A 22266-nucleotide genomic window follows, 5' to 3' on the forward strand; every position below is an offset into this window, starting at 1 on the left:
CAAATTTTGTTTGCGCAATGAAATTTCGGCTGCGGAAACGTTTAGCATGTTGCAGAAGGCATTTGGTGATTCGACCATGTCGCAGAAAAATGTTTATAAGTGGTACAAAGACTTCAAAGAGTGTCGAGAACGTGTTGATGACGTGGAGCGCTCCGGACGACCATCGACGTCAACAGATGACCAACACGTCAATAAAGTGAAGGAGTTAGTGTTCAAAAATCGTCGGTTGACTGTTATCAGAAGGATCTGTGGAAACCATTTTGAAAGACCATTTGGGCCTATGAAAAGTCAAATCTCGTTTGGTACCGAAAACTCTCAAATTCTTGGAAAAAAGTCGTCGCGTTGATGTGTGTGAAACAATTCGTTCAGACTATCAGGACAAGCTCAGATGCATCATTACGGGAGATGAGACTTGGATTTATGCTTACGACCTTGAAACAACCGACCAATCGAGGGAATATAGTGCTAAAGGCGAGGCCAGACCGAAAAGAGCACGTCAAAGTCGTTCAAAAATAAAGGTCATGATGACAGTTTTTTTCGATTTTCGTGGTGTGGTGCACTATGAATTCCTTCCACCTGGCTAAACTGTGTAATAAGGAATATTATTTGAGTCGTTTACGTGAAGCAATTCGACTAAAAAGACCAGAATTATGGGCCAACAACTCTTGGTTTTTGCATCACGATAATGCACCGTCTCACACTGCACTCGTTCCAAGTGACCATTTCGCCAAAAATTCCACGCATATCGTTCCGCAACCACCTGTATTCGCCTCATCTGGCTCCGTGTGACTTCTGGCTATTCCCAAAACTCAAGAGACCACTCCGGGGAACGCATTTCGAGTCGATTGAGGAGATAAAAGCTGAATCGAAGAAGGTGCTGATGGCTATACCGGAAATGGACTATTTGGCATGTTTCTGGGGATTGGAAAAATCGTTGGCATTAGTGTATTTCATCGAGAGGGGATTATTTTGAAGGGGATGAAATTGATTTACAAGAATAAATAAAGATTTTTCATTTTACAACCAAATTCACCTTACTTTTTGCCTACAGTAGTACTTTAATCCATTAGTTCTCAGATAAAAGGGTAAAAACGACCCTTTTTTAAGAAACCTTTCAAAAAAAAGCAGTTTTGGAAAATCTTAAAGATTTGTTTTACTACTTGCGGCTTTTCCTGCAGGGTAGGTGTTAAAAATTAGCATAATTTCTGAATGTTTGCAACACTTTTATAATATTGTAAATATTACTTGCGTCAGGGAAAACACATCTGTTAAAATAACTATGTTTGGAGGTTGACAAAATTCTCATGGCAATGAATATATAATGAATTTTAAGTGTTGTTGTTTGGTGACGACAAATTTGTATGGGCGTACTGTGTTCTATTGTTTTATCACCAATTTAACAATGAACGCTGTTGTGCAAAGCTTTTGCAGCTAAACAAACCCTTAAAATTTCCATCTATTAATTTGAGGTGGATGAGAATTTACTCGCTTTGTTTAATTTTCTTTAGTTCTTCACAAATTCATTTGGTGAACACAATTAATTATAAATTTTAATATTAGTGAAGAAGTAGGCATTAGTTGATGGCCGTAATACCACTGACGAATGTGAGTTTCTTAATAAAAATTCTAACCTCTTACTTAGTGTTTTGATATAAAATTTAAAAAAGGGCATTTTAAAAGTACGTGAAAATATTAAAATAATACACTATTTTTTACTCTGACTAAGAGTCATAAAATTAGCCAATAAAAAAGTATAAAAATGTAGCTTTTTTCATAAATGTGTTCAAGTAATCGAGAGCTACGTAATTTCAATTAATTAAAACGTATATTAGAAGTGCCAAGATAAGCCAAGTCCTCCTCCACTTGGTTCTTCCAAAGCAGTGGAGGTCTTCAGCTGCCACCAGCTGAATACTTTCAGAGTCGGAGCATTCGTATCAATTCGGATGACATGCCGTAGCCCGCGGAGCAGCTGGATCTTTATTCACTTTATTCGCTTCATACGTCGCCATAAAGCTTATGAAGCTCATTGTTCTATCGCCTGCAATATTCGTCATCGCCAACGGAAAGGCCCATAAATCCTTCACAGAATCTTTCTTTCGAACACTCCATGGGCCGTCGCATCAGATATTGTTATCGTCCAAGCTTCTGCGCCATAAATACAACAAGCATGATGAGAGACTTACAAAGTTTTGTTCGACAAGAGAGAGGACTTTACTACTCAATTGCCTCCTTAGTCCAGAGTAGCAATTTTTGTGAAGAGAGAGTCTCCGTGCGATTTCAAGGCTGACGTTATTATTGGAAACAGATGAAGCTCTCTGCTTTTCCAAATTTATAGCTGCCAACAGTGGCGGGGTTACTAAGGTGCGAATGCGAATGCACTGACTCTTTGTAAATACTTCGTTTTACCTCCGTTCACCTTCAGATGCCTTCGCTTTGCTTCTCTATCCAGATTGAGTAAGACAGAACAATCAGCGAGGTTGTTAAGACTGATGATGTCGATATCATCAGTATACGACAGTAATTGTACTCTCCTGTAAAAGTTCAGTTCTGCAGCTATAATTATCTTCTCCAGCATGAACTTAAAAAATCGCGAAATAGAGAGTTGCACTATCTGAAATCATGTTTGGTAACAAACGGTCCAATTCCGACGGAGCTGGTGGTATTGCTCACCGCCACTTTGCATAGCTGTAGTAGTGTTCAGGGTTACCAAACTCAGACATCCTTTTCGCGCTATCGAATGCGGCATTGAAATGGACAAAATGGTGCGGTGTCTGGCGATCCCCTTCTCGCGGGAAAATAATATTTGATCGATGGTGGATTTAGCAGGTTTAAGGTTTAGTGTGCCTGGCATTTTTATTCCAAAATTGACAAATTTTAACCCAACTTTTTGAAATATCAGTTGTACTTTCAGTGTCGAATTCTTTTTATCTGATAACATAGTGTTATTATAGCATAGATAGGTGATTAAGTAGTTCGTTAAGATACGCATGAAGAATGAAGCCAAGCAACTGAAATCGACTTCCATATTACAACTGAAGGTACCGGACCGTCAACTTTTTGCTTCAAATGGAAGATATGAGATGTACTTACTCATTTACTTATGACAAGAGCTGAACGTGGCTAAGCAATTCTTGCACAAAGCATTTTTCATTATCTCTAATTCCATGTGTTTGAAAATTGTTTCGTAAGCAATACCTATAGCCAGTGGCGAACTGCAAACGAGCCAAAGTAAAAAATCAGCCCTTTCATTCAGCCATCTGACAGTCTAACTAATCAGACAACTATTCATTCTACCATCAGTGTTGTTTGGACAGGCTAATGGAAATTCTCATTCTCAACCACAGAATACGTACATATCACACACTTGTACATACCTCGCACAGGTGCTCATTCAGGTTTATGGATATGTGGGCAGAATTGTTTGCCTATTGTGCGGGTCCGATAACGATGCTGGCAATGATGTCAGCAAGTGGCAAGTGCCAGCAAGTTTGTGTGTTTGTTAGTACGTGATGAAATTCGCCTCACCATCATGCGCCGTGGCATGGCAAACCCAAACGGCACTTGTCGCAACTGATGGCAGCTTCTTTCGTGCACCCCTTCAATCACCTTCATATTCGCATTTTCCTTCAGCTGGAGTTTGCTTTTGTGATAATAATTTGTGGATTCAGCTGCAACAACACTCACTCTTGCATAGTCGCAACCTCAGCAGCAGCAGAGAGTAAAGATGGTAGCAGCAGTAGCTTGCAATGTTTGCTGACCCCCTATACTCGTATATACGTAAGAAGATGCGTTAGGCAGGGCCGTACTCCATACGTAAGATTTAAAAAAGTATTAGAAACTTTAAATTTTCTTTGAAAAATATTGACTGTGGTGACTTCTTTTTAACCAAATTCAAGTTTGGAGGTTTAAACGTATAGTATTTTAGATGGTAAATAGTGTCAAAGTTGCCACAAACACCTGACATTAACCCATCGTAATTTGAACAATACAAACAAAATTTTGTTATCATCAATTATAATATATTATTATTAGAGACGTTTAGATATTTTGCTTAACGTAAAAATTAGCACCTCACTTACACAGTGCCAGAAGGTTCTATGTATTAGGGGATACCGAAAGTTTATGAATGTTTACATCTGCCGCAACAAAATCTAAACAAATAAAATTTAGCTAAAATTAGGGTTTTTATGCAGTTTTTAAAGCTGGGGATTTTTAAAATACCTTGTGTAGAGGAAAAAGTTAGTAAAATTCGATAAAATACAATAATTATTTTCTGGAATTCTTCTGTAAAATTATGGTATATACAGTTTTTGGGGCCGAGGCATTAATTTTTGATGTCTAAAAGGTACGTTAGCTGGCACTACCGTCATTGGAGGGCGATCGCTCTTGGAAAACATCTTTTCTATTATTTGATGTGTCGTATCCGCAATAGGCTCCGTAACCAACTAAAGGGTATCCGCACAAACAGACCCGACTATGGTGGCCACCATATCAGTAAGCTTGTAAGATAAAGTTATAAGGATAAACAAAAAAAAAAAATAGTTCCAAAACGTTTGTGTTCTCATATCACCGCCATCCTCTTTATTTAAAAAATATTTACTGATACCAAGTAACATTGACAAGACAGTAGCAGAAGAGAGAAAAATCTATAAACAAAATTTGACAATTTAGGGACCTAATAAATAGACCAAAATGAAATCAGCTCTCTTTAAACGTGCCTTGAACGGTACTATTTTTCATCCACTATTTTTCAAGTGCAATTACACAATAATTATATCAGTACAATCTCTATGAAGATTTGACGTTAACTTCACCATAACTCTCATAAACTAGTTGAAATGCTTTTTGAAGAAAAATTATTGCCTTTTTAAATTTTTTTTAATTTAAATTTGGAATGTATGAAGCTTTACAGTCCATTAAATTTTATTTTAGAATTTTCTTCCATTCTGCCGTCCTTCTTTCGACTTCAAACTTACACTTTATTATACTAAAATTAATTGGATTACAAAAAGTTTTTGCTGATTAAAAAGTTTAATATTTTGATGACAATTTTTTTGGAAATTGGGTGACAGTTTGGAACAGATTTGTGAACTACAATAAATCAAAAATAACCCCACCGATTGCAATATTATTGTTGCACTAAAAAACATCAAAATATTTGCTATTACTCTGCATTCATCAAAAGTACGTTCACATATGCATTAATTACCAATAAATCCACAAAATTAATATACCCGTACACATATGGCAGATTAACTGCAAAATTGACAAGCAGCCGTCATTATTGTTGTGAAAGGTTTTTCTTCATAGAAATTATTTTGGTGGAATATTTCGGTGTTTTTGGCTGCTTTATTAGCAGTCGTAGTTGGAGGAAATCCGTAAACGACATTTACTGAGGTTTCAAAAAATTATGGCAGCAATACGCATTAGAAATTCGATATTATATTTTATAATTAGTGATAAGAGGGCACGTGTTTATGGACATTTCTACGAGTTTTTCAACTTTCACAAATAATTGTGAACTTTGTAAAGTTTTAGAACGAACAACTCTAATGTATGTCTGTATGCATGTAAATATACGTGTATGAAAGTTTGCTTGTTAGTATAAATGTGTAAATATTTTTAAGCATTAGAACGTGAGCTTTGTCGGAACCGAAAGTGTACAGCTTTCACCATCTAACACTCAAACTTTCTTACAAGCTACAGCTTTCTTCTATACTCGTACAGCGATGGCTGTCACTGTGGAATGCGCCAAGTTTGCGATATGTCATCATTCAATGTTTTTGTCGTGTGCCACTGCTGGCATTAACAATTAGTTTTTGTTGCTCATTCTCATCCCTTTTTGTTTGTGCTCAACTCTGCTGTTTTGTTTGCATCTTTCTTGTTGCAGCTGTTGTTGTTTTAGCGCGGTTCGTTTATCTCGATTTGCTTTGTTTGCACAGCAAATTGTCTTCTGTCGGCCAACCGAGCGGTCGACCAAACCCAGCTAGCAAACCCAAAAGCCCACATAACAGCTCTGAGGCAAAATTACACCCACACCCCCTCTACCAGCATAACACATACACGCACACTCACACACAAATACTGTTGACATAAAGCAATTCGAGTGGTGTTGCTCTCTTGTTTGCGGGTGCGACGGGTATGTGAACAGCAGAGCAATCAATGCATAAGCAGCAGGTGGACTTGGATTGAAGTGGGTGAGTGTCGGCGTATATGATGGATCATGTATCCCTGTTGGTTATTCTCTACAATACCATTATTGTTGCCATCAGTTGTTTACATCCAGCCATGCGTGCGAATACACATGTTTGTAAGTATGAATGCATGTAGGCATGTATGTGAAGGAGGAGAGCAAGTTTATTGTAGAGTTTGCAAAAGACATCCTGTTGTCATCATTGCTTCGTTACCCCACTTTCATCTTTACCCCTATATTCGTCAATTTGAAGATGCCTCAGCTGTTCGTAGTTTAATTCGAAATTGCTTTACAACAATGTTTAAAATTTACATCAGTTTCTAGCATATCAATTTCAACAACCAACACGAGCGGCGTTGCTTGCAGTTTCTAGTAATTTCTCCATAAATGCACTTTTTATTTTATATGCAAGTATAAGTTTTACGTGTGATAATTTCACAAACATTAAAACAAACTACCCTTTAATGTATTTTCACAAATTTTCTTATCTAACACACGCTTGTAGATACATACATACATACATATAAAAACGTGAAAAACTTCCTCTAAAGACCATCACTCAATGCTGCCCCGATTTTAACACTTTGTACACCGTAACACACTGTTACACCGTAAAGCTTATTGGTCGTAGATGGTTTGCATGTAAGACTCAATTTGGCTAGGTGCTTCCACTTGTTTGTGTTTAAAAATATAAATTTATAATTTATTACAAAATAAACGGAAGCATTACGGAGCTAGGATTTCTAAGAAAATTCAATTCTTAAATAATTTTTTGAAAATATTGTTATCTGAGTTTGATTGCAGTCATAGCAACTTGTCACAAATTTCATTTGAATGTTCAGATAAAGATATCAATGGAAAGGTCCTTAAACAAGTTTTAATAAAATAACTAGTTATATTCTGCTAATTATTATTTTTATGGAAATTACGAATTTTACTAAAAAACAGATTAATTGTAAGAAATTATGTATATGCAAGGCTTATATTTGTACATATGTATATACACGCAAACATTTCGGTCGTAGACCATGGACGTTCCAACAGGACTCGGCACCGTCTCATAAAGCTCGTGTGAACCAAGAATGGTTAAAAAATCATGTTCCACACTTCATTTCGTCCACACATTGGCTTTCGAATTCGCCAGACACAAATCCGATGGACTATTCCATCTGGTCCATTTTGGAGAGCAAGGTGAGGACTAAAAAATATGCCAGTATGGATGCGGTGAAAAAAGCGATTATACGAGAATGGGCCAAAACACCTCAAGATCACATTCGTGCAACATGCAACTCAGTTGTTGATCGTTTGAAGGCTATAGTCAAGGCGAAAGGTGGTCATATTGAGCTAAAGTGAATATATGTTAAAATTGTAATCATTTTTGAACAATTCTGTCTTTGAAATCTATAAAAACTAATTTCACACAAAAAAGTTATGGTGTCTTGAATAGTTCACCCTGTATATGTATATTTGGCGTTTGCTCTCTTTTTGTGTACAGTATGTTCTGTTTTTATGCGGCTTTTTTTTATGCGGTTTTGAAATAGTGCGGTTTTTTTTAATTAAAAAATGCATGTCGACCTATCGGGAATTGTACATATAAACAAGATTCTAAGCCAGCTAAGCAAAACTCATCACAGATTACATCAGAAATGCTAACCCTACAAGTATGGAACCGCCTGCATAACCATCTAGATCAGACGTGTACATTTCCTCAAGTGACGTAAGTGATTTTACGCCAAATCCTCAACGAATGCGCAACATGTGGGTATTGTCTGATTCTATTTCTGACGTAAATTTATTTTTCGATTCTGACGTTTCTTAAATAAAGATATAATTTTCAAAAATACAATATTTTGTTTATGCGATTTTATTTAATTATTTCAGATTCATGCGGTCTATGGAACGTATCTATAGTTATAATATGGGGCTAGTGCCCTTTTTTATGCGATTTTATTACATTATTTCAGATTTATGCGATTCTTAGCACTTTTGAAACGTATCTATAGTTTTACTATAGAACTGGTAGCTTTTTTTATGCTGTTTTTTTTTTATGCTGTTTCTTGCGGAACGTATCTACCGCATAAAAACAGAATCTACAGTATTTGGTCGATCTTCTCTTCCTATTTGTGGCGAGCGTCTTTTGTTGTTGTTCCACAAATGGAGGAACCTACAGTTGTAAGCCGATTCCCAACGTCAGATATTTTTTATGAGATTATTTTTCATGGCAAAAAATACACTTGGCAACCGCTAAACTAAACTGTTTCTATCATTTGGTGTTTCATGTATGAAGATTCGAGCATGTGCTCTTTCGAATGGTAGTCATGAACCTCGTAATTTAGTGCTGTAAGAGTTAGATAACTTTAATTAAATAATATTTTTGATAGGCGTGCCAAAAATATTTAAATTAATGATAAAATTTAATTAGAGATTAGGAAATATTGGATTTTTTAATAAAGAAAAATGACATTTTTTAATATAAATGATCGGATGTTTATTTCATTGTAAAGACGAAGGTATGCCGTTAATAGTAGAAAATAATATCAGGCAAATGACCACCATGACCACGCTTACAGCACAATATCCTTTTCATGCAATTTTCCATAGCCGAATTGCCCTATGTCCTCGATAGCCTCACGAATTCCATCTTTGAGGTCTTCAATCGACCCTGGGCTGTTGGCGTAGACCTATTCTTTCACGTGGCCCTAAAGGAAAAAGTCACAATTGTGATCACCTCTTCGAAAGATAACACGGTCCGAAAATTTTTTAGGTAAAAGATCTATGGTTTCGTTGCATGTGTGGCACGTAGCGCCGTCTTTTTGAAAATAAACGTTGTCCAAATCAATACAATCCAATTCCGGCCATAAAAAATCGTTAATCATCTCTCGATAGCGCAATACATTCCAAAATAACACCTGTTATTGGAAAACCCTTTACAGTATTAAGCAAAATGTGTTCAAAATAATGAACAAAGCTTTAAATATAATTATTTGTGCATAGCGCTGTCATATGAAAACACATTTTTGAATGGCTCTACCACTTAATTCTTTATTCACTAACTACAATATTAAAATTGATACATATATTAAAATAAAAAACAGTCAACGAATAACTGAAACTGTTTATATGCCTTTAAAATATTAACTTAAATGCTTAAAGAATTTTATTCTATACGCGTATACCCTTTTTGGGTATTTGGCCGAGCTCCTCCTCTTATTTGTGGCGTGCGTCTTGATGTTGTTCCACAAATCGAGGGACCTACAGTTTCAAGCCAACTCCGAACGGCAGGTATTTTTTGTGAGGAGCTTTTTCATGGCAGAAATGCACTCGGAGGTTTGCCATTGCCTGCCGAGGGGCAACCGCTATTAGAAAACACGTTATCTCTATTTTGCTGTTTCACGGCGATTCGAAACTACGTTCTCCGAATTCCGAATGGTAGTCACCCACTATATTGAGGGTTATAGTCCCTTTAGAAAAAAACTCTACATAACGAAGCAAAAATGTCTATATAATGAAGTGCATATTGTCAGTATTGGTTTAATTGTTGTAAAAATTACTTATTCAGCGAAAAGCAAGTTGATTTGCCTCCACAACAAAACTGCAATCAAAAAGCTCTAAACATTTTTCGGGGCCATGCACTCTACATCAAATTATGTATTTGAGGGCATGGGTACATATGTAAGTAGAAAAATCCATTGACTGCTTTATTTAAAAGGACACACAAATCGAATAACAGAATATTTCTGAACCAGTTTCTTCTTCATCTTTACTTAGGATTATTATCTTGTTTCTAACAAAAGCTTATATACGAGTGCATATTAGTATGCAATAAAAAAAGTCAGTGTATTAATGATCAGATGTTGGGCGTGTAGTGTTTGCTTTCTCGGTAAGCACCAGTTTTGCCAAGCGGTCGTCGGTCATTCGACATATTGCTTCCAATCTCGTCATCTTTTGCTTACTCTTACTATATATAAGAGTTCGCATCTCGATAGTTGAGATAGAACGTTCTGTAGCTGTTATGTCTACGCGTGTCCTAATGGCATACGTCATTAGTCGGACTCAAGTTTTATAAGCCCTTGTTCAATACTCATTTGCAGCAAACTCACATCGTAATGGATAACGCGTCTTTAGTACGAAAATAACCAGATTGATGCTTTTTCAATTTCATAAAGTAGCATTTGAAAATTATCTGCTGAGTCTGAGATAAGTACGGTGTCGTCTGAATAACAAATTTTCTTTATTTTCGTGTTTGATAATTTATTTCCTCTGGAAACATTTTTAACGTCGCTTATTATTTCATACATTATAAGATTAAATAGCACGACTCGATCAAATGCTTTTGTGGGATTTACGAAGTAGAAGAACGCAGAATAGTTGTATTCTATAGCTATCCGTCTTAAATAAATATTGTTTCAGTTGTTGATCGGTTCATTTTAAATCCTTGCTGCTCTTAGCTAATGCCTTTGTTTGCAATTTCTGCAGCCACAATCTTACTTAGTAGTTTTTGTACCGCATTCGGAAGTGTTATCCCGCGACAATTGTCTGATGCTTTTTATCCCCTTTTTTTGAAAAGTTCTAATTGTTATGCTTTCTCTCCATTCCTGTGGAACTTTGGTTTCGCGTATTGTTTTTGAAAATAGTTTATATAGCTCAGGTTTAATTTGCTCATGACCAGTTTGAAAACTTTTAATGATGTGCTCATTAATAAAATATCAAAACAATGTATTTTTCTCTTTATAGCGTGATCTGGAAATAAAACCTTCAAAAAAAGTTATAGTACCCTTGGCCATTTTTATTTCGTATATCGTGACCTACACGCTTGAGTCACGCGTTGAGTCACTTCCGCAGCCAAATGCACCTCGTTCCATTCGTCGTTGGTTCTCTTCTTCAGTGGCACTACATTCTCGGGCGGGACGTGAATAAGAGTTCAATTGAATTGTATTAATTTAATACCCTGCGACAGCAAATTTTGTCCAAGTTACCAATGCATATTATTTTCGCCAGTCCAAATATAATACCTTTGAAAAACTTATTTAAGGATTATTGATATTACCTAATGAATTATTTAGAAAAAATGTATTTTAAATGCATACAAATGTAGTGATATAAACCTCAACTTCGTCCTTCTTGCTTGGAAATGTAAAAATGTAGAATGTAAAAATGGTGTTATAATATACATATGATAATACGGATCGCTCCATTTCTTTGTGTTTGGCATTCCTTTGAATAGACGAAGTCGAGTGATTTTCCTTTCCTATCACGCCGACGCATCAACTCACACGTCAAGAGTTGTGGTCGCAAAATTATTGGAAATAGGGTTCCAAGTCGTTTCACATTCCGCCTATTCTCCAGATTTGGCTCCCTAGGACTACTATTTGTTCCCCAACTTGAAGAAATGTCTGGCGGGAAAAAGATTTTATTCAAACAAGGAGGTTATTGAAGAAACGAATGGCTATTTTTCAGACTTGGACAAATTCAATTATTCAGATGGGGTGAACAAACTAGAATAGCGATGGACGAAGTGTATAAACCAAAAAGAGACTATGTAGAAAGGTTCATCAAAAATTTAAGTAGTTTTCATTTTTGCATAAACTTTTGAAGCGACCCTCGTGTAATATACGAAATTTCCCTGGCGAAAAGCAAACAAAAACTTGTTTAATAGCTGGATATATCTCTTTGTCTCTTGTCTTTGGACGTAGTCCTTTGAAACGTTAAAGCCTTTAAAAACTTAAATTGATGAGAATATGAAAAACCGTAGCATCTTAATATATGTGCAAACACAAGCATGTTGCTCCTCATTACATATTCCAGTTGTTCTCAAAACATCCTGTTGGACTGTTGGTTGGTTGTTTAACAGTTACTTACAGCAATACTGCGGTTTAGGAACCTTATTAGGCTGTTGACGTCTATGCCAGACAGTTGCTCGAGACTCTCGAACAGCAGTTTGCCCAGGGTTAACATTCTGTCCTTCCATAGGGCAGGGCATTCACAGAGGAAATGGAAGATTGTTTCCTTTTTTCCGGTTGTTTACAACTATGATAGTATGTGTTGTGAGGGATGCCCATTGTGGCGGCTTGTTCTCCGATAGACCAGAAGCCAGTTATGACTGCCGTTAGTCTACAGGCATCCCGTCGTTTCATGTTTATCAATGTCGACGATTGCTTGAGGTTGTAGGGGGGCCATAACGTCCTGCTGATTTTGCATTTCGTCTGGTCTCTCCATCTACAATCTGCGATTCCAAAGTATTTTAGGGAAAGTGCACTCTTGCACCTAGTGGTGTGAATACCGATTCTGCAAGAGCGTTATTCATGGCAGATCCCCTTGCCAGTTTATCCGCTTTTTCATAACCTTCAATGCTCCGATGTCCCGGGACCCAGATTAAGGTAACTTTATGGTTTTCACTCAAGGTGGTGAGGCTGTTGGACTGTATGCATAGAAAAATTACAATCCACTTATCACATTTGGTTTTACGCGTCATTATGCGTACTTGACTATGAATATTTCTCCTAATTCAATAATTTTTGGTAACATTTTTGCTCAAAATGGTATTCGATCCGCTAAATGTGTAAATAATGTTTCCGTAGTTTATTTAAACTTCAACAAAACAGGAAATGATGAGTCCGAGTCGCAAAAGGCGCATCGTTACTCTAATCATCAATTCGGCCAGCTTATCGTGAGAAGAAAAAATGAACCCAACCCAAGTTTCACAGAATAGGATACTGCGTAAACTTGAGAAGAACTAAAAACATATGAAAAATTGGTTTTTCGGCTTGAATTTCAGATTTTGAGCGCCAATCCAAAATTTCGAGTATAACCTTTTTTCTTCTATACTAAACCTAAACTTTGTCTCGAAGATTCACCTGTGCACTAGATTTATACATTCTTAGCTAATTTCATAATACAAATTGGACGGGCTCAACTATGTAACGGTGAAGTTAGGGCTAAATCGTATTGGGCTGTATGCACCGCAGAACGTTATGGCCCACCTACAACCTCAAGCAATCGTTGACATTAATAAACATGAAACGACGGGACACCTGCAGACTTACGGCAGTCATAACTGGCTTCTGGTCCATCGGAGAACAAGCCGCCAAAATGGGCATCCCTCACAACATATACTGTCATAGTTGTAAACAACCGCAGAAAAAGGAAACAATCTTCCATTTCCTCTGTGAATGCCCTGCCCTATGGAAGGACAGAATGTTAACCCTGGGCAAACCGCTGTTCGAGAGTCTCGAGCAACTGTCTGGCGTAGACGTCAACAACCTAATAAGGTTCCTACACCGCACAGACTGGATATAGTCCTGCTGCAAATAACTGTTAAACAATTCGGTAACGAGGATGTGGCAACAAAATGGTGCGGAAGCGCTAGTTGGATTCTGGATGAATCACCACTCTAACCAACCAACCAACCATGCACCGGGTTACAATTATTAGTAAATCAGTCGACGGAATTCTTTATATTTAGAAACTCCTTTCCATGAGCGAAACAAGTAGGCTTCCAAGTTTGCCTTCCTAGTGACCAAATGCGTAATAAGTATCTAACATATCCATGAATAGGTAATTGTATAGGTATTATTGTGTATGTGCAAATGAGCAATGTCCCTGCAAGAATATGCACTACTACCCGGCCAATGTATCTCTGGGTATGTGTCACCATAACGAAGGAATTTTCCTTTTCCTATAAGCAACGTGAGACTTTCACATGGCGATGAAGTCTCAATTGCTGCATCCCACTTCAATAATTCGTATATAGTAAGTGTTAAACTCGACAAGTTGGAATTCAAATTCAGAATTTTCATTTCATGTTCAGAAATATTCATTCCACAATTACCATTTCCACAAAATTGTATTTGAAATTCAGAAATTTTCAGTTTATTTTCAGAAAATTTCAAATTAAGTGCAGAGAGGCTCTTTCAAAAATGACTCCTATAGTGGGTGCCAGTAGTGAATAATTTCTAGACGACACCTTTTTATTATGTCATCTTTGACATTTCTCAAGCAGATACTCGTAGATGTTCAATTTTACAAGGCAGCGCGTTAAAATTATTGAAACTGCATATCCCAAATTCGTCATTTTTTAGTGGAAATAAGGGGCCGCCGTAGCCGAATGGGTTGATGCATGACTTCCATTCGGAACTCGGAGTACGTAGGTTCGAATCTCCGTGAAACATCAAAATGAAGAAAGAAGTTTTTCTAATAGCGTTCGCCCCTCGGCAGATAAAGCCAAACCTCCGAGTGTATTTCTGCGTTGAAAAAGCTTATCAATAAAAATATTATGTTTGCCGTGCGGAGTCGGCTTAGAACTGTAGGTCCCTCGATTTGTGGAACAATAGCAAAAAAAGTGCACGCCACAAATAGGAGGAGGAGATCGGCCAAACTTACATTTATATATTCTCAGCAAAACGTCCAGTTTTTGGTCTGCCAGTACTTTTTCTATCCTCGGCAGAGCCAGTTTCTTCAAACTTTTTCACCAAACTTGGAATTGTCGACTCATTCGGAGGATATAGGTATATATACATAACTGGACATTTTGTTGAAAATATTGCTGTTGTATCGCAAAGTGTTGCTGAACAATCTTCAACATCTATAACTTGTCGGCCTCAGTAATTAGGCACTCATGAATCGACTGTTTGTCGCGTAAATACCAATGTAAGTAAGGGAAGTTACTGAATTTTACATGAAAATTTTTTAAATTGAAAAGGAAATTCTGAACTAAAACTGGAAAAAATCTGGTAGGGCGATCTGCGTCCCATTTTTAGAACTACCTAAGTATTATATACGGGTATAGTTCAGTAAAAAGCAAGGAAAACTGAATTCAGAGAAAAGATAAATGAATTTTCCAACTCGTAAGATGAAGGTCAATGGATGAAAATAATTCTTGGGTAACCCTTCTTTTCGTCTTTCACACTGTCGCACTGTGCATGGATAGCGAAATGGTTCGCAATAATGCTCAGTAAGAAATGTGTTTCACTACTGCAAATATTTTCCGCAGGGATGCTACGTAAATTGGATGGCCATTTTTTCCAGTTGTAGCACAATCATTGTCACTCCCCTCTTTTGTGTAAAATTTAAGTCTATTGTTGTAGCTCGAAACTCTTTTAAAGTTTTCCATGTTTGAACATGTGCCAGCAAAATGCAATCATGTATTTGGCAACAAATGTTGAAACACGTGTTTGCGCTTTCAACACCAGCACTAACAGCCGACCAACAACTGCAACTACAGCAGCAGCATTGACAATCGAGAACGACAGCAATTGCAACAAGAACACGAGTGACAGGGAAAAACTCGTGCGCAACTGCAATTTGTCCAGAATGTTACTAATTTATTTGCCATGTTCGCAAATACCAAACCACGGCCATTGCCTGCTGCCCCCAGTCGAATTGAAATGCGTAATGGCCGGCTAGTGTTAGCCCTCGCCGTACTCGTGTGGCATGCCGCATCCTATGAAAGCACACAACTCGTGCTCATAGTTGTGTGGCCAAGTGCAGCAATGAAGCAGGGACGATTGTTGCATTGGTCAGTTACCCTCGAGGCTGAGAGGGTAAGTGGAAAGGACCATTGTAAGAGATTTCTGAAGTTGTTGTATATATATATATGCAACAATGCAACAGACCAACGAAGCGAAATGCCTTCTTCATGTTGCAACTAATGCATTTATGATGTGTCAGCTGCTGGCATGTCCTTTCGCATGCACCACCAGACAGCAACGTATTTATCCTTCGGGTCAGCAGCAGCAGCAGAATCACTGAGTCTGCGTCAATGACAGAAACAACGTAACACAAATCTCGGCATTTGCGGTTGCGCGAGCACACGAATGCAACGATGTATCATCGGAGAAACTGTTGGACGGACATGCGAGTTGCGTGTTTCGGGTAATGCACAGTTTGAACATGACAACTCGGCAGCAACAAAAATCCATACAATATGCAGCAAAGCCTCGCCCTATTCAACAAGCTCGCCGGCAGTCCAGTTGACCAGCACTGGTGGTCATGTTGCAGCTGCTGGCCAAATTTCGTAACATTTTCAGTGGGTAATGAGCAGCAATGCTTTGTTGTTTGGTACAGGCATTTTCCCTTTTGTTGATGTTGCGGTGCTTGCGGCACACTTGTTCAGACAAAACACAACCACCTAACGCTAATTACAACATTTCTCATTCATTTACAATTTTGCTCCCTTCTCATTGCAGCAAACTCTTCCTCGAACTCCTCATCCGGCAAGGACTCAAATAACAGTAGCACTTCGCATACGAACGGCTGCTCTGGCGCGGGCAGTGCCAGTGGAGCGAGTAACTCTAGTTCGACTAGCTCAAATCCGAACGGCAACGGGGCGCGCAGTTGTCGCACCCCTGACTCTCCGGAGAGTGCACGTGCTATTGCGCCGCGCTCACCCATGTCGCCACAACTTCATCACTCTAGTCTGGCACCACCACCCCCGCGTCCGAACCGTAATGCCAGCACCTCCCCGGTGGTAAATGGAGCCACGACCACTACCACACCACCTCCATTGCCCACTCCACCTACACAAGCAGCTCTGGCAGCTGCCGCTGCTGCTGCAACTGCAGCGGCGGTACATGCCGAGCAGTCGCGTCTCCTAGGTAAAATTCGCAAGTTCCTCGGCTCCCTAGTGCAATTAGCGCAGGAGGTTCATCCCGAAGTGAGCGATCGTGTGCGCGCTTTAGTACTCTCTCTAGTCAGTGGCAGTATAAGCATTGAGGAATTTCGCCTAACTCTGCAAGATGTCATTAACTTGCCATTACGCCCATACGTCATTCCATTGCTTAAAAATCACATTTCGCTGCTGCAGCGCGAGATAGGCGAACTGGCGCGTGCTAACAACCAGGTAAGAAACACTCTGCAATCTGCGTGGATATTAATCACTTATTTATGGCTTCTTAATCGGCCACCCCCAGACTTCGCTTCAATACGTCACAACCAATGAGAATGTTGTAATGGAATTCTCCCCACATGGACCGTCAGCCGAATATAGTGACATGTTTGTGCATATGGATGCGGCACAGGCTGCTGCAGCCGCAGCTGTAGCGCAAGCTGCGGCTTCGAATGCTGCCAGCACCACCAGCCTCGTCTTCAAGCGTCGAGCTTCAGACACATTAATGGAGCATCACAATGGAGTACAAGACTGGAACGAATATATGGCCGCGTATCCACCTACCAAACGCGCTTTGCATGCACACTCGGCTCACCTGAGCGCTACATCAACAGATGCACGTCTTGCATTTGCCAATCAACCAACAATTTTCGATTATTCTTCTGCAACTAGTAACGCGACAGCTGTTAATCAATCGGAAGCCAGTTTTAATAGCCTAATGGAAAAGGTAAGACCTCTAATCCGCTAACCCTGACTTAAGGCCCTTTCAGAAAACATATTATTTGATCAGGCAAATCACAGGGAAGAGCGTGACATACGTATTAATAGTGGGACGGAATCTGGAGCGCAACGGCACCCCCCACGGACTGGTCTTTCAACTGCAAGCGGCAGTGCGGGCGGGGGTGGTGGTGGCAGTGCAACAATCGGTGGAGAAGAGGAATGGAAGAACATTCACACTATGCTCAATTGTATATCAGCAATGGTGGATAAAACCAAACGAGCCATAACCATATTGCAACAACGAGGCGTGGAGCCACAACAGCCCAACTACGGTGAATTGACGCCAGCGTCATTAGTCGAAATACGGCGCCAGACAGAAGAAAAAGTTTCAGAATTCAAGCGCAATGCCGAGGAAGCAGTCAATCAAGTAAGCTTTTAGCATTACATTTGAATGCTAATTACTGAACCCTATTGACCTTAGGTGAAACGTCAAGCAGTGATCGAGATACAACGCGCAGTAGTGGCTGCGGAGACGCGAGCTTCAGAAGTAATGGCCCAAGAGCGTTTACGTATGGAGAAGTTCTTTATGGAGATGAGTCGCCATTCGGGTGGGGTTCACAGCTCGAGCGCAGCAGTGGCAGGAGTAGCAGCAACCACGGTGCCAGCCGAGCGTGAGTTGGACAACAAATCTCCCTCAATCACAACTGGACAAAATGTAAGTTGAATCGACATTGAATATGCAACTGACTCAAATTTACATTGTAAAATTTCATTTAAGGCTTGCTGGAACTGTGGGCGCAAAGCAACTGAAACCTGCTCCGGCTGCAATTTGGCCCGTTATTGCGGAGCATTCTGCCAACACAAGGATTGGGAGCATCACCATCAGGTGGGTAATAATAATTAGCAATATCTACATGCATGGAGTTGAAACTGAAATACTTGCATATATAGTGAGATGAGAACATGTGATTAATTCCTTTTTAGATTTGCGGCACCACACGCTCGACTGATCTCTCTGCCAAACACAGCGTATCACAGGGGATTCCACTCTCGGCTACAATGCGAGGTTCCATTTCGAGATCCCCGCCCAACCAACCTCAAGCAACGCAACCAACGTCGCAGGTGCCACAGCCGCAGAACTCGGGCAGTGGTGGCGTTGCGCCACCGAGTTCTCTAGTGGCGAATGGAGTCGGCTCCAAATGACGCATTCGCATGATGAAGCCGAAGAAAAAGTACTTGTGCTAGTCAAATTAAACTAAAAATTACACATAAATTAATTAGATTAAACTCCAACATAAACACAATTCATTAAATTCATGTATAAAAATGAAAAAAATAAAACGAAATCAAATAAAATAAAAAATATGAAGATTGATAATCGAAGCGCTCAAAAGAAATATACAGTAAAAGTTTTAATTGTAAAAGCACAACAATATCAGAAACATAATCAAAATAGATTTTAAAAGTTTAACAAAAACCATAATGGGAAAAAGTAAAATTAAAATATTTCAAATTCACTTAAAAATGGCAGTCTTCAAACTTCAAATGTTATTCAAACATTTATGCACCGGTTCTCAAGTTAAGTCAGAATGAATGCACCCATAGCGAAATATAGAAACTTAGGTATTTTCGGTTTTACGATTTACAATTTTCAATATCCTCCAACAATAATTCAGAGAACTAAAAGCTGTAAGCCGAAATGAAATCAAGTAACTCTAAAATTAAAGTAATTTAACTAAAAGTAAAAAAACCAAATAATAAACAGATATACGGTAATTTTAGTAACTTATTTATTACGTATTATATACATATTTAAATAATCTTAAATGTATTAATTTATGTTATCGCTCAATAAAATAAATAAATAATAAATTATGACAAACAAAACATTGATCACAATATTGAAATGCGTGTTGAATCATTAGCTTTATTCGGTCCATGTTGTGGTTGCGACATTAACGAAAACGTGAGTATGATAATTTGTTTGTAAATCGTTTCTCAAGTCTTTGCTAGCGAGTTCAACCTTCCCTTTCTATGCAACAACCAAGTTTAAAAAAAGTTTGTTATTGTACCCAACCCCAAATGGAAATCGTTGCGAAACGTCAGCTGACGGGTGGTCGTGACATCAAAAGTGACAATCGTCAAAAGACTTTGCCTGTTGGTCGTTGGGTTGGAAAAACGTACGTAAAGACATTTACTTCAGGCCGAGCATCTGCAAAGTAATAAACGGCTGGGGCTAACGCTAACACGGATATTACAGCTTTTACTTTTTTCCTAAGAAATTTTCGAAGAGTCTCCACACATGATCTACTTCTGTACAATACTCTTCTAAAACTTATCAATATTCTAATTCTTGCTATTCATCTGATGAAATTTTCACGTAGCTCAACAGTTTTAGATATCGACGCTTAACAAACTCCGGCCTTTCTTCGCCCGGTAAGTAATTAATATTTATCCGTAAGTACAGTTTTACAGCTCATTGACTTTTTGCGAATTTTTGTGCAACGGGTTTGAAAATCGCAATGATTTTTGACATTGTTTTTTGCTGGTGGTCTTTATATGAAAAATTTCCATCATTCGTTGTACGGAAGAAAATGCATAACGCCTTAAAAACATCAAAAATCAACTAGTACAATACGAACTTTTAGTTTCATTTCTCATGTAAAGGCCAAAAATGGTGATATTTTGAAATGATTGTATGGGGTACCCCCCAGGGGAGTTCCAGGGGGTGTGCCACTGGCATGGGTGGATCGGCCATCCAAAGTAAGTTGGGGTCGGTCATACATTTGGACTCGATTGGAGCACTCTAAATGGGTCAAAGTGGGTTTTTTCGTTCGACCCAAATTGGGGGACATCAGAATTCGTTTTCGAGGTATGGTTCCTTCGGCAAAGTTTCTTATTTTTATCCCTAGAATACGATTTTCACAGAGCAAAGAGCGATTTTTAAATCGACCCGCCCTAGTGTACATATATAATTATTATTTTAACAATGAGGATTCACCGGTCCAATCGGATCACACTCATCTGCGAGTCTCACCGCTCCCCCAAGAAGATCAGATCAAATTACGGTTGAGTTGCAGTATTTATGTTTCCTCAATGTGACGGGTAAGTCGAAGTTTGGATAATTTCAGTCGAGGTACCTTACTGATGTGGTGTGGCTCAGATATGTAGATTAAATTCGTTTCTCCAAGCTGGATAGCTTTCTCAAGATGCAAGAGTCTTAGATCCAAATTATCAACAGAAATTATCAGAGGTAAGTATTATCGGTCTGCAGCGATTATTTAATTAACTTTCCGAAATGGTTTTTGTGTCCGGTCACTTGGGCATCATACTTTGATTCAAATACTGGTTGTATGCAACAGCATAAGGGAATCGAGATAGTTACGGATATGTAAAGGGTGACTTTTTAGCTATTATCTTTTTAAACAGTTGGTTTAAACAGCTGACGCACGTTTCGTGTTTTGTTTCACTGTCAAACATCTTCAGTTTGGTCTATAATTTAACCATTACAAACGAACAACGCTTGCAAATTATTGAATTTTATTATAAAAATGCGTGTTCTGTTAAGAAAGTTCATCGCGCGCTTCTTCCATTTTTTGGTCAGTTTAATCGACCCACTGAAGCGGCTATTCCAGCTATTGTGACTAATTTAGAACCAAATGTACATTATTGGACATCAAACCACCAACACGCTTACGTAGAGTGCGAACTGAAGAAAATATCGCAGCTGTATCGGCAAGAGTTAATGATGACCATCAATTATCGATTCGTCGCCATTCGCAGTAATTGGGCCTCTGTTACTCAACAAGGTGGAAAATTTAGCCAAAGGATTTAGGTACATCTGGTACAAGAATTGAAGCTGAACGACCTACCGCAACGCAGAATTTTTGGCGAATGGGCTTTTGGAAAGTTGGCCGAAGATCTACTTTTTTATCGAAAAATTGTGTTCAGCGACGAAGCTCATTTTTGGCTCGTAAATAAGCAAAATTGTCGATTTTGGGGTGAAGATCAGCCAGAAGAATTGCAAGAGCTACCAATGTATACAGAAAAGGGCACAGTTTGGTGCGGTTTATGGGCTGGAGGTATCATTGGACCGTACTTCTTCAAATATGCTGCGAATCGTAACGTAACTGTGAATGGTGAGCGCTACCGTGAAATGATATCCAACTTTTTTTTGCCCAAAATGCAAGAGCTTGGCTTGCATGACATGTGGTTTCAGCAAGACGGTGCCACATGCCACACAGCACGCGTAACAATGGACTTGTTGAGAGGCGAGTTCGGTGAACATTTTATTTCACGTTCGGGACCTGTTAATTGGCCACCCAGATCGTGCGATATAACGCCTTTAGATTATTTTTTGTGGGGCTATGTTAAAGCTCATGTCTATTCAGACAAGCCTGCTTCAATTAACGCATTGGAAGACAACATTAAAGCATTTGTAAGTGAGATACCGGCTGAAACATTGGAGAGAGTATGCCAAAATTGGACTAAGCGGATGGACCATTTGAAGCGCAGTCACGGTCAACATTTGCATGCAATAATCTTCAAACATTAAATTATATGCACTGTGCTATCGATTTAAATAAAAATTGTATGTGTTTTTCTGAATTTTACGTGTTATTTTTTGAAAAACTTTCCTATCGCTCTTAAAAAATCACCCGTTATATAATATATAATATACCAAAATGTTCGAAATGCGGAGAAGAGTCATTAATATATTTCAATGGACTTTGGACAAGTATTACCCTCT

The 22266-nt window shown here is 38.7% G+C and overlaps 1 protein-coding gene across 1 annotated transcript in view; it reads left to right on the forward strand.

Annotated features, from left to right (window-relative positions):
- Positions 1-19417, forward strand: part of LOC128866017 (protein CBFA2T3) — a 115638-nt gene extending 96221 nt beyond the window's left edge. Inside the window, exons 3-8 of the mRNA XM_054106473.1 lie at positions 16378-17030; positions 17101-17523; positions 17587-17943; positions 17998-18231; positions 18295-18402; positions 18501-19417. Coding sequence (XP_053962448.1) covers positions 16378-17030; positions 17101-17523; positions 17587-17943; positions 17998-18231; positions 18295-18402; positions 18501-18719 — 1994 coding nt within the window. The 3' untranslated portion in view covers positions 18720-19417. The remainder of the gene's footprint in view (positions 1-16377; positions 17031-17100; positions 17524-17586; positions 17944-17997; positions 18232-18294; positions 18403-18500) is intronic.
- The last annotated feature ends 2849 nt before the right edge of the window (positions 19418-22266 follow it).

The sequence above is a fragment of the Anastrepha ludens genome, chromosome 6 (assembly GCF_028408465.1).
Source record: "Anastrepha ludens isolate Willacy chromosome 6, idAnaLude1.1, whole genome shotgun sequence".
NCBI lineage: Eukaryota > Metazoa > Arthropoda > Insecta > Diptera > Tephritidae > Anastrepha > Anastrepha ludens.